We start from the raw sequence: 12,928 nt of genomic DNA on the forward strand, positions 1-12,928 counted from the left end.
GAATTTCTGAATGTCTCTGTTTTTAGCTCCTCACTTCTTCGTTCCCTTCAACAAAAACATTATTCAAATTGCTGCTGAACTCCCATTTTAAAGTTCCATTTGGTTTTCAAAGACGATTAAGCATGCAACTGCTTTCTTTATTTAGAGTACTTTGCCAAACTGTGATACCTTTGTGTGACAAATCCTTCTTTGCAGTGTGATTCATGCAATCACATTGTAAATTTATGGATTAGTGGAAAATTAGCATTTTCTAAACAGTTTCCTTGATGATTATAGAATATCCAACCCTTGTATTCCTAGAATGTTCTGTTCCAGTAGTGATAGGCATTTGTTAAAATCAATTTGTAGGAGGTATGTATGTTCTGAAAGCTGCACTTGATAATTAATGAGGGTGAACAAATAAACATTTCCAATTGCGTCAAATCTGACAGGGCTCATTCTACTTGACATCTACTAAAGTGGATTTAAAATCAGAAAGAAGTTGGCTTATTTTTGTAGTGAAACAATCAGTTAAAATGAATTAACTTTTCCCTACTCCCCTCTAAAATAATTCACCCTTGCTCAGGTAACGTTCCACTTTTAACAGTAGCCCTATGGTTCTTTATTCAAGTAGCCATCCATTATGAATGAGTTTAAACGTGAATGATGAATAGGTTAGTCAACTACTGAAGGCATCACATTCAATTCCAATCCTGTATGTACCTGACACATAACTGTTGGCACTTTCCAACTGAATTAGTGAACAATTCATCAGCAGAAGGTTCATAGCTGATTTGTTCTGTTTAATCTTAGACCAGGGTGGTGAATTGCACTATTCAAATGACTTTGCATGCTGATCAGCTAATATACTATTTATCAGAGGTCTATAGGTCTGACTGGTTCAGTATTGCATTGTTTGTTTATGCATGAAGCTATCAGTAAGTTTTAACAATTTGCCCGTCAGGGATTGAGCCTGGGATGTTCTAATACACTTGACTCAGTATCATAATGGCGTGTTACCTGTTGCTCACTCAACCATATAAGCTGTAGAAAATTGTTTTCCTTCTTAAAGTTTATACCATAATTTACACTATAATTTCCTACCTTTTCTTTCCCACCCTTTATCCTAACATATTTTAAGTTTATTCAATGGGAAACAAGATCAAGCGTATTTCTGCCATAAATATTAAAGAAGGCCAAATTGCAAACATCAAATGTTCCATTTCAGCTAGACAATGTTACCCTTTACATGTTCAAGGAAATGCAGCTGGTTTTATGTTAATTTGAATTCATAGCTGTTTTTGATAGCTGCTTGACTAAAGGTCAGAGATAATGGGAACTGCAGATGCTGGAGAATCCAAGATAATAAAATGGGAGGCTGGATGAACACAGCAGGCCAAGCAGCATCTCAGGAGCACAAAAGCTGACGTTTCGGGCCTAGACCCTTCATCAGAGAGGGGGATGGGGTGAGGGTTCTGGAATAAATAGGGAGAGAGGGGGAGGCGGACCGAAGATGGAGAAAAGAAGATAGGTGGAGAGAGTATAGGTGGGGAGGTAGGGAGGGGATAGGTCAGTCCAGGGAAGACGGACAGGTCAAGGAGGTGGGATGAGGTTAGTAGGTAGATGGGGGTGCGGCTTGGGGTGGGAGGAAGGGATGGGTGAGAGGAAGAACAGGTTAGGGAGGCAGAGACAGGTTGGACTGGTTTTGGGATGCAGTGGGTGGAGGGGAAGAGCTGGGCTGGTTGTGTGGTGCAGTGGGGGGAGGGGACGAACTGGGCTGGTTTAGGGATGCGGTGGGGGAAGGGGAGATTTTGAAACTGGTGAAGTCCACATTGATACCATTAGGCTGCAGGGTTCCCAGGCGGAATATGAGTTGCTGTTCCTGCAACCTTCGGGAGGCATCATTGTGGCAGTGCAGGAAGCCCATGATGGACATGTCATCTAAAGAATGGGAGGGGGAGTGGAAATGGTTTGCGACTGGGAGGTGCAGTTGTTTGTTGCGAACTGAGCGGAGGTGTTCTGCAAAGCGGTCCCCAAGCCTCCGCTTGGTTTCCCCAATGTAGAGGAAGCCACACCGGGTACAGTGGATGCAGTATACCACATTGGCAGATGTGCAGGTGAAACTCTGCTTAATGTGGAATGTCATCTTGGGGCCTGGGATAGGGGTGAGGGAGGAGGTGTGGGGGCAAGTGTAGCATTTCCTGCGGTTGCAGGGGAAGGTGCCGGGTGTGGTGGGGTCGGAGGGCAGTGTGGAGCGAACAAGGGAGTCACGGAGAGAGTGGTCTCTCCGGAAAGCATGCAGGGGAAGGTGCCGGGTGTGGTGGGGTTGGAGGGCAGTGACTAAAGGTCACCCTTTTCCTAGAGTGTGCCCTTTAAAAACATGAATAGGCCCTGTCTTAACAATATCCAATGCTCACAGTAATCAACATAATTTGCAACGTATTTCATTGGGTTCACTCCACTTGTTTGCATGTACTGAATTGTTTTCCGGAATTAGTGACAGTGTGTATGTCTACACGTATTTGTATTCCGTCTGTCAGAGTCAGTAATGGTTGGCAGATGGGCTGGAATTTCAACAATGAAAAAATGCTTGCCGTTGCAAAATGATAAGCTGTACTATGGAGACAATTATTTAACATTTCAGGAGCTCCAAAACTCTTCTATCAGTGTTAATAAATGATTCTGGACCTAATATACTGTGGGTAAATTCAACTGTGATCTTTGCAGATCCCGGCGTTGCTACAAGCAAGGCCCGACCCTGCAAAATGAGCTGGGAACAGGAGAAAAAGGAAGGTAGAAAAACAGGTTTAATAGTGAATCTGCCATTCCCAATACTCAGCACAGAGATTTGACCCAGACGCTCAATGGTCGAAAATCCTTTTGTAATTAATCAAGTAAAATGGTTTGGTAAATGTAAACTAGAAAGGCCAAATTACAGAAATCTGTATCTTTCAATTATATTTTAATTTACTGATAGATGTGGAATTATATATAAATTAACTTTTGGTATTAATGCATGTTAATACATGATTGACTTCCAGTGAACCTCCCTTCTCCCACCCTTTGACAGAGTTATATTCCCAGTGCACATCACTTGAGGACTAATTAGCTGTTAGTCTTTTATAAACCAGCAACAGGTAGATATCTGTAAGTAGAATTCACTTCACCGTATGCATTTTTAACGTTATTACTGATGTTTTAAGAAACAGAACCATAATGATACGATAACAGGCTAGGTATTGATGAAAAGCTCCAAGCTCGCATGAACCATTCTTTGACTTCATCAGTGAGTCAGATTAATCAGCTCTGCATTATGCCATACATTGTTTACTTGATTTAGTCGTGGCGAACAGTGTTTTCAACAATTTCATAACACAACCCCCTCTGTTGGTTTCTTATCCAGTTTTCTAATGGGATGCTGAAATCTGTAATACTTCTTGCTGAAAGCTTGCATTGACACTTCTGTTTCTGCAAAACCTTGAGAAATTAATTAAAGCTGTGTGTCGTCCTTTGTGTCCTGTCCATCCCCACTATTGTTGCAGGCACTGATCTTGAGACTGGGTTTACTGTTTGGTACGTAAGCCAAAGGATCAGGTCGGATCAGGTAGCTGTAGACAGAAAGTAAAAATGAGAAAATTAATTGGAAAAAAACGGCAAAGGATAAAACAGATTAGAAATGAAATGATTGAGAAAAATATTCAAGCAGGAAGAAAGCTATTAAATTGAAACTACTTGTGGTTTATATAATGTATAAGTTGAATATTGTTTAACATTTACAGTTCGTACACAAACTAATTCCTGCATTTATTAATAATGTACACGACCTTGTTCATGATGCCTAATTATGTGAACAATTTAACTGAGATCTTCATTTGATCTGCGTTAAAATGAACCAAACTTTATGAGACTTTATTTTATGGAATATTATAACCCATGGTAATGAGAGTACGAGACTGACTTTAATTCCTTTCTTTCATGTAAAGGTATGAACATGATGAAGTTATATTATATTTAGCTCTTACAATAAGCTCTTCATTAGATTCTGAAAAAATCCATAAAACCATTAATAAATTTGTTCAAGTCACTTCGCAATCATTTCTCAAAGCTCAAATAATTCAATTTCTGAATTCTACCATTTCAAAAGAAATTTTGTAATTCACTGCCTTAATGATTGCATTAAAAATTGTTCTGTGAATACTGAAATCTTAAACTGAACTCAGATGCCAATAAGGTTAGAGAAGGCAAATATCCCAAGGTACACTGGAGTCAAGGATTGACAGGCAATACTGTAGTGAAAAGAGGTACGTTCTGACCAGAAGAAAAAGAAAACAAATGGACAGAGCGTGTGAGAAGAGATTGGGAGATAGCGTAAAAAGGAAATCTAGTAGTCTTTTATAGGCATAAAAACAATGAAAATGAAACATTAAATGAGCACTTAGCATTTGTCTTTACAAGAAAAAACTTGCTGCCAAAGTCATAAGGAACGAGATGCTGGATGGACGAGATGAAAAAGCAGGTATCTGACAGGCTGACAGGCTAGAGTCTTTAAAATTGATAAGTTACTAGTTTCAAGTTGGATTCATCCAAGGATATTGAGAGAAGTAAGGTTGGAAATTCACAGCGATACTGACCATAACCTTCCAACGTCCACAAGTATGGGGATAATGACAGGAGGCCAGAGAATTGCAAATTTTTTTTAGATTCCGTACAGTGTGGAAACAGGCCCTTCGGCCCAACAAGTCCACACCGCCCCTTAAAGCATCCCACCCAGACCAATCCCCCTATAACCCACACACCCCGAACACTACGGGCAATTTAGCATGGCCAATCCACCTAGCCTGCACATCTTTGGACTGAGGGAGTAAACTGGAGCACCCAGAGGAAACCCGCGCAGACACGGGGAGAATGTGCAAACTCCACACAGACAGTCGCCCGAGACTGGAATCGAACCCGACTCCCTGGCGCTGTGAGGCTGCAGTGCTAACCACTGAGCCAACGTGCCGCATTTGTTACACCCTTGTTCAAAACAGGGTGCCAGGATAAACACAGTAACAACACACCAGCCTGTTTAAACCCCATGGTGAAAAATCATTTGGAAATTATGATCAACAAAATTATAGTCACATTGACAAATACATTGACTAAGAAAGAAAAATAGCATGGACTTGCTAAATGCAAATTGTATTTAATTAACTTAGTTGACATTTTTATGAGAGAGTGTTGATGTGGACTTCCAGAAGGCATTTGACAAAATGCCATATAACAGGCTTGCCAATAAAATTGAAGCCCATGGAATTGGTGCAGCAGGGCATTTGGATATGAAGTTGGATGAGTTTCAAGAAACTGAGAATAGCAGTGAGAAACGTTTGGACTGGACATACGTGTATAGTAGGATTTCCAAGCATTTGGCATCACTGAGCTTTTTTTTCAAAAACTGCCAATGACGGAGTGGGATACATAAGGCACAGTTAAAAATTGGAGGTAACTTGGGAAACATTGGGCCAAATTTTCTCATTTTTAGACTGTGATTTCAGGAACTTTCCAACATCCTGTTATTTGCACGCCATGACTTTTCTCACACAGTCTTCCGCTGCTCACCTTATTAATTGCGCATCTGAACTCCACAGCGCCCATTTCATTCAATCATTCAACAACAAAGACAGACATGCTTGCCGCTTCAAAGAAATCCAGTCACTCATCCTGTGGGCATCCTATTTAAATCCCAGCCGCACACCACTTCAAATGCATAAGTCAGGAACTGGCCTTCACACAGTGGTGCTTGACCATTATCACAGAGGATATGTCTCAGCAAGAGAAGCTAGCAACTTGTTTTGCCATCAACGACTTTGAAGGTGCTGCTGGTGGACAGGATGGTGGAGAGGAAGCCCAAACCATCCTCTTTTTCCTGGAGATCACCACCGGATTCAGCCTGAATCCCATTTCTTGGATTGATTGAAAGCCCAGCAGTGTCGAAGGAAGTCAATAATCTTATGCACTACTTCAGGGTAAGTGGTGCCATTTTCTTTCTGCTTCCTCATATGTTAACTCTGCTTCTGCACCATAATATCACCAAGGTTAATGGTCTATCACTTCCACTGCTGCACGCAGCATCTGCATTCAATGGCGCTCACCCTTCTCACCTTCCTAAATTACAAACACTTGCTGCCCTTTCTGTTCATTCACTGAGGGTACCCCTCACCATCTTTCCTGCTCGTGCATCACCATGAACTGCCTTTCCATCCACATTCATCTCAATCAATCCTCCCACATTATGGATGCGAATGTCTCATAACCGGGCAAAGAGGGCCAAGATGGATGGCAGACATTTGGTTCCACACCCCCGCCATGAACAGAAGAATCTTGAGAAAGTCAAGGATCAAGACTGGTCATGCCCGGACGCCGAGATTCCCATGTCTGGGCAACATAGAAAGCTTCATTATGCTGCTCTCCCATTACCATCATTGTTAACAGGCTCTTAACATTGCTCAAGCTTCTACTGCTGTGACACAACTGGTGGCCTCTCTTTTCTTATGCAGACACCAGTGGCACCCCCACAACCTCTGTCAGTCTTCCAGTTCTTCCTCCATCTCCCAAGGAGGAAACCACACATCCCTTGCAGCATGCATTGGCATGGCTGCCTCCTGCACCCTCCACCAGGTCGGACAGTGACTCTTTGTTGGTGCAATACCCACATCAGAGGCACAATCTGGTGAGCCATAGGTCACTGGCACTTGGAGGACTGCTGGAGAGCTGCTCACGCACTAGGCAGAAGGGAACGCCTCGGTGTCAGCCTATGACTAACTTTGTAAAAATGCACCGTCACACAAACAGCAGGCAGGTTTATCAGAGTCAGGCAGGAAACTGCATCAAACATTGGAGGAGTCCGGTAGCGCCATTGGTGTTGTGCTGGTTCCAAGATGCAGGTATCTGGCTGTCTCTGTGGACAGGTCGGCAGCTTCCCCTGAAAACTGGGTTGAGCAGAATTCTCGTTGAAAACGCACAGAGCTGCTGTCCATCACTTTGGTTCTGCATCAGGACCAATGTGAAAGGACAATGAGGGACAGCAATCTTGGTCCAGGTGTTCCTGCCTCTCAAGAAAACAGGGCATGCCAGCAGGCACCCAGACAGAGGAGGAACTACTTATAGAAGCTCCTCAGAAGTTTTCTGTCAGGGCAATCTGAAGTGCCACCTCCCTTCTGCAGGCAATCCCCAACCCTGCAGAGCTTGCAGCTGAGGAGCAATGAGCGTAAATCTGGGTAGAACACTCATAGTACAGCTAGTCTCTCTAACTATAAAAGTCCTCGTGTCATCAGCCCAAATCTTCCAGGCTGACAGGGCCCACTGCAGAGTAAGCCCCCTCCATGTTTGCCTTGCTGTGCACATGGATGTAGTAGGAAGTCAAGGCAAAAACTTAGTGCTGACATCACATAGGAAGGATGGCTGACAGACCATTGCAAAGACCTTTCCACATTTGTAGATATACATGCACTTTCAATAGGTTCATCAGATTGACTGTCATTTTTATTGTTGGATGTGACTAAGTGGTTACCATGTCAAAATTAAATAACATTTTCACACAACCCAAAAAGATAGAAGTTATAATCTCTGGGAAGCATTCTGGGTGGCAGCAGATGAGATGATCCATCAATCCTTACGCTCATGAGTGCAACCAAAACCGTGCACTTCAATGAGAGCACCAAGGCCAAAGGTAATTGGAATGCCTTGTGATGGGGTGTTTTCCTCAGTCACGTTCAACACTTATGGCCAACTTATGGGTGTGACGCAGCTATCATTCATGAGTCCGTACTTTTCTAGCAGGAAAGGTTCATTCTATATATGTATCTCACGAGGGGAGTCCACACTCATTTCTAGGATGAGATGGACGAGACTTCTGGCACATGTTTCCACAGCTCCTTGGCTGCCTTACTGCAGTCCTCAGACTGGTTGCTCTGAACCTGCAGGACTGACTGTTCACCGGACTGGAAGGGCATGGATCCCTGAACACTGGTTGATAAAGCATCTGACTGACCATGGTCAACCCTATGGACTTAGGGTGGACAAGCCTCTTGATCGAGTGTTGCAGCGCCTCTGACCGATGGTCGTCCCCTGTATTTCACTAAGGACAGCTAACCCCTTGACTTTCAGAGTGTTTTTGCCATGTAAGCTGCCAGCATATGCTGTAGGTGTGACATTCAAGTAGCACAATGACGTAGAGCAGCATGATAGCCCTTTGAATGACAACCATGGTAAAGTGCCTGCCTTTCTGCCTGGTACAAAAGGCAATGCAACCCAGAGATACTGTGGGCGTCCAAGTGAGCAAAGTGAGTGAGTGCTAAGAAAGTAACCTAAGAACTATGAGGCACATCCTATGCAGATTAATGAGATAGGTATTGTTCCATGTGAGGTGAGTAATTTGGCAGAAGCAGTGCAATGTAAGAAGTCTGTGACTTTCAAAGTGCTGTGCTGAATTGCTGAAGTGTATGAGGAGTTAGTCTAAGATCAGCCAGGATGATCTGTGTTGTACCAAAGCTGACCTCTGTGGGGGAAGGGTAGAGTAGGTTGCCATCCATAGAGCATCCAATGAGATGCTGGTGAACAGATGTGAATGTGGGAGCCTGGAAAAGCAAGTGGTGAGCTGTATTACCAAGCAGGTGCTAACTGCTTTGACTCTGATGTTGGGAATTGGCACACTCTAGTTTCTCAGCAGTGGACAGCAGGATTGCAAGCTGCATATCATTGAGACGAAGTAAGTGAACCTCGAGATGCAAATGAATGGAGACAAGGTGGTCACTGCTATTAGAGAATTTTAGAGTTCAGCATTGAAACCTTAAAGGGGAAACACAAAACTTGTCTTCCTGATGTTGAGAATCAGGGCTTTCCATTCTCACCATATTTTTCCATCCCTCTCCATTGATCTAGCTGCTCAAAGGCTGAGGAAATTTTGGCCATTTTAAACTGTGAAGAGGATAATATTGGACTTCAAGAGGATATGGACAAGCTTGGAGACGGGACCTAGAGATGGTGGATAAAACTTAACATAGAAAAATATAAAGTGATGCATTTTAATAGGAAGACCAAGCAGAGGTAATATCAACTGAAGGATGTACAGGAAGAGAGCTAGTGTCTTGAATAAGTGCACAAATTGTTGAAGGTGGCAGGACAACATTGAGAAAGTGGTCAAAAATGCATGTAGGCCTTACAATTAAAGGCCTAGAGTACAAAAGCCATGAGATTATGATGCTCTTTAGAAAGCAATGGTTTAGCCTCACCTGCAATGTGACGTCAAATGTTTGGCACCAACATTAGGAGGAATGAGAAGGTTTTAGAGAGCGTGAAGGAAAGAGTTGGGAGCTTCAAGGATTAAGGACTCCAACTACGTGGATACGGTGAAAAATATGGAGTTATTCTGAATGGAAAGTTGAGAGGAGATTTGATAAAGATAGGGAGGTGATCATGTAGTGGCAAGATCACTGAATTTGCAGAACCTAGATTGTGTTCTGGGGTTTGAATTCTACCATGGCAGATAGTAAAATTTGAAATCAACAAAAAATTGTAATAAAAAGCCTGCCTAATAATGACCATGCACTACATTTGTTTGTTATAAAAATGCATCTGGTTCACTGCTGTTCTCTAGAGAATGTAATCTGCCGTTATTACCTGATTTGGCCTACTTGTGACCCCAGATCCACAGTGTTAACTCTTAACTGCTTTCTGGGCAATCAGGGATAGGTAATAAATATTAGCCTAGCCAGAAGTGCCATAAACAAACTTTTAAAAAATCATGATGGATCTGGACAGAATAGATGGGAAGAAACTTTGCTCATTGGCGGAAGGGTCAAGAAGTACAAAGATTTAAGGTCAACATGGGGAAAAACCTTTTGGTGCAGTAAGTGGTTAGAATGTACTGCCTGAGAGTGTAGTGGAGGTAGGTTCAATTTTAAGTTTCAAAAAAGAATTTGATCTTCAAGGAAAACGAAATGCAGGGGTGGGGTTGATTGGGCAAGGTGAGATTGATGAGTGAAATAACACTGGAACCTGCACAGAATTGATAATTCAAGTAATGCCCTTCTCTGTTGTAAACATTCCATGATTCCAGAAGAGTTGAACTTTCAAACAATTGTGTGTTGGATGATTTGTCTGGAGTGTGAACTGGACCAGACAGTAAATCAGAATTTGTTGTCTGGCATTGGAACATAAATTCTCCAAATTGCTTTTAACTTTCCATTCAGAGTTGATTGGCTGGAAACTGTTGGTATACCATCTAATATCCTAAAACAAAACGAATGACTTACTAAATAAACAACTTACACAACATCATTCAGTTCCAGTCTCATATCTGGTGACGGATTGATGAGGATATATGACAGAGTGTTCTGGTGGTCATTCATTTCATCTGAAATAGAGTAAGGACACCGTGAGTGAACTGTGCTGGTCAAGGAAAGCAATTCCCCAGCAACCTTACCTGCATACTATATCCATTCTCCTCTGCCATATAGACAGTCAAAAGGAGAAGAGATACAATTTGTGGGAATATCATTACCTCCAAATTCCCCTCTGAGTCAAACAAACATCCTGAACATGGCACATATTATTGTCTGTCACTGGGAAATTATATAGAAATTCTTTACTTATCCACACCATCACAAGGTTCAAAAGAATCAAATGATTTAAAGAGAAACATCAACGTACATTAAATGTATCCTTACGAACACTGCCTATCGCAATAACAGAAAAGACAATAGCAAGTTGCTCCCGAGGTGTTTTCTTTTAAGAATAAATATACACCATTATGGGAAACTTCAAAAATAATTTAACATAATTCTGTAGCTGTTACACATTGAGAGAAATGGGAAAAACAGATTAAAAATACTTTCCTTTTAAAAGAAATTGTATAACTGCTAAAGATTTTTATATAAGAGGAACATTTTATTTTCTTAGTTAAAATGAATCCAACAGAAATCAGATTCTATGTTATAAACGGAGGCATTGAGGTATTCATTACTGAACTACATTGCAAAATCATTCATGCTTGTGGTACAGCAACATTTCAAGTGCCAAAATAAGTTTAGAATTGAAAGTATGTGTTCTATTACCCAGATAAAAAGGCTATGTAGAGAGGAATATGTTGTCATAACACCTGCAATTCATTATGAAAGTTACCATCTTCTGGGCTATCTGTGGTATCCCAATCTATTGACAACAAAATTTGTTGCAACCTTTCCTTTAACCTTTCCTACTGCTTTGTGTTATTTAATACATTCGCAAGCGATTCCCTAAATCCCACTTTAATACATTCCCAGCATCCTCTTCAGCAAAGGTCAAGCTATTATCTGCCTCTGAATAAAGAATCTTCTGAATGAAAGGCACCCTGCTGTAGGCCCTCAGCAAAAAAAAATGCATGAACCGTGCGAACAATGCTGCTCCTCTGCTGTATCTGCAACATAAGTTTTGTTACCTTAATAAAACCAGGACATTCCTTCTGAGGAATTAATCTTGGTGTTCAGATGAAAGTGATACAGGTTGTTCTACTTCAAAGTACATCAGATAAAAGCAAGTTAAATTCATACAAAGATTTCATGTTTTATTGTCAACAGGATTTCATTTCTGTTATGAGAATGCTGGATATTTTACAAACACGTTGTTAACCTGCTGCAGTACAACACAGTAATTGTAAAACATCTCGGCACTTCCTAAGGTCATGAAAGGTCATATATAAATTTATATGCTTTCCTTTGCTTTGTTTTATTAGTTGGTAGTATTTTGATGAGGTACAATTAAACATGTCATAGGATATACAGATGCAATAGTTAAAGAGATAAAGTCAATGCAAAGGCTACATTAAAATCGATAGAAAAAAGTGCGCAAAACTGAGTGAAATAAACAATAATTTTCAAATGCTGGGCAACAGTCTAACTTAGGACACATAAGGGGCCAAATTAGTTTTGGAGGTTAACACAAAATTGGCAATACTGAATTGTCATTTTATAATTGCCTGAAATTTCTTTTCCATTGACATCAATGTCAAGAATCTGTCTTTAGGAGTCTGAAGCTTCACCCTTGAAATTCACTGTGAATTCTGAACTGCAGTTCTTTGCCACTGATTCATTACTGGTTTTTATGCAGTTTTTGCAGAAATAATGTGGTCTGGAGAGAGCATACCTCTATCTTCCTGATGGTCCACGATGCATATTTCGTGGAACACTCCACAATGTTAGCTTTGATTTAGATTTGAAATTGTTTCACATTGTTACTATGTTTTCCTGTGAATCATGAGATGTGCCAAGACCGCTTTTGAAACAGAAAAACAGGGAAAATAGACTGAGGAGTAGGTCATTTGGCCCATCGAGCCTGTTCTGCCAATCAATATAATTATGGTTGATCATCCTACTCAATATTTTGTTCACGCCTATGCAGCATATCCTTTGAATGCTTTAGCCACAGGAACTATAGCCAGCATCACAAACAATTTTTGTGGCGGAGAATTCCACAGGCTCTGTGGATGAAGAAATTTCTCCTAATCTTGGTCCTAAATGTCCTTAGACTGTGGCCCCTGGTTCCACAATCTTTGGGAATGTCCTTCTTGTGTTTACCAGATCCAGGCTGCATTCAGTCTATAACAAGTGTGTCAGACTCATCACGTGGCTACGCAGCTGGTGTAGGAGGGAGGGCTTCAGATATGTAGATAATTGGGATGCCTTCTGGGGAAGGTGGGACCTGTACAAGAAGGACGGGTTGCATCTGAACTGGAAGGGGACCAATGTCCTGGGTGGAAGGTTTGCTCGAGTAGTTCGAGAGGGTTTAAACTAGTATGGCAGGGGGGTGGGAACCTGAGCTGTATACCAGAGGTGAGCGTTGATGCAGGTGAGGCAGTAGCAAGAGGTAGACCAGCTAGTGGGAAGGATTTTCCTGGGAAGGAACCAAGGGATCGGTTAAAGTGTGTTTGCTTTAA

The 12,928-nt window shown here is 41.6% G+C and overlaps 1 protein-coding gene across 1 annotated transcript in view; it reads right to left on the bottom strand.

Moving 5' to 3' along the window:
• Positions 1–2,178: 2,178 nt before the first annotated feature.
• The window catches only part of kcnt2 (potassium channel, subfamily T, member 2), a 702,110-nt gene continuing 691,360 nt past the window's right edge, over positions 2,179–12,928 (bottom strand). The window contains exons 31-32 of the mRNA XM_048538622.2: positions 10,288–10,372; positions 2,179–3,587 (exon numbers count right to left, since the gene is read on the bottom strand). Coding sequence (XP_048394579.1) covers positions 3,470–3,587; positions 10,288–10,372 — 203 coding nt within the window. The 3' untranslated portion in view covers positions 2,179–3,469. The remainder of the gene's footprint in view (positions 3,588–10,287; positions 10,373–12,928) is intronic.

Source organism: Stegostoma tigrinum, chromosome 8, assembly GCF_030684315.1.
Source record: "Stegostoma tigrinum isolate sSteTig4 chromosome 8, sSteTig4.hap1, whole genome shotgun sequence".
In the NCBI taxonomy this organism is placed as follows: domain Eukaryota; kingdom Metazoa; phylum Chordata; class Chondrichthyes; order Orectolobiformes; family Stegostomatidae; genus Stegostoma; species Stegostoma tigrinum.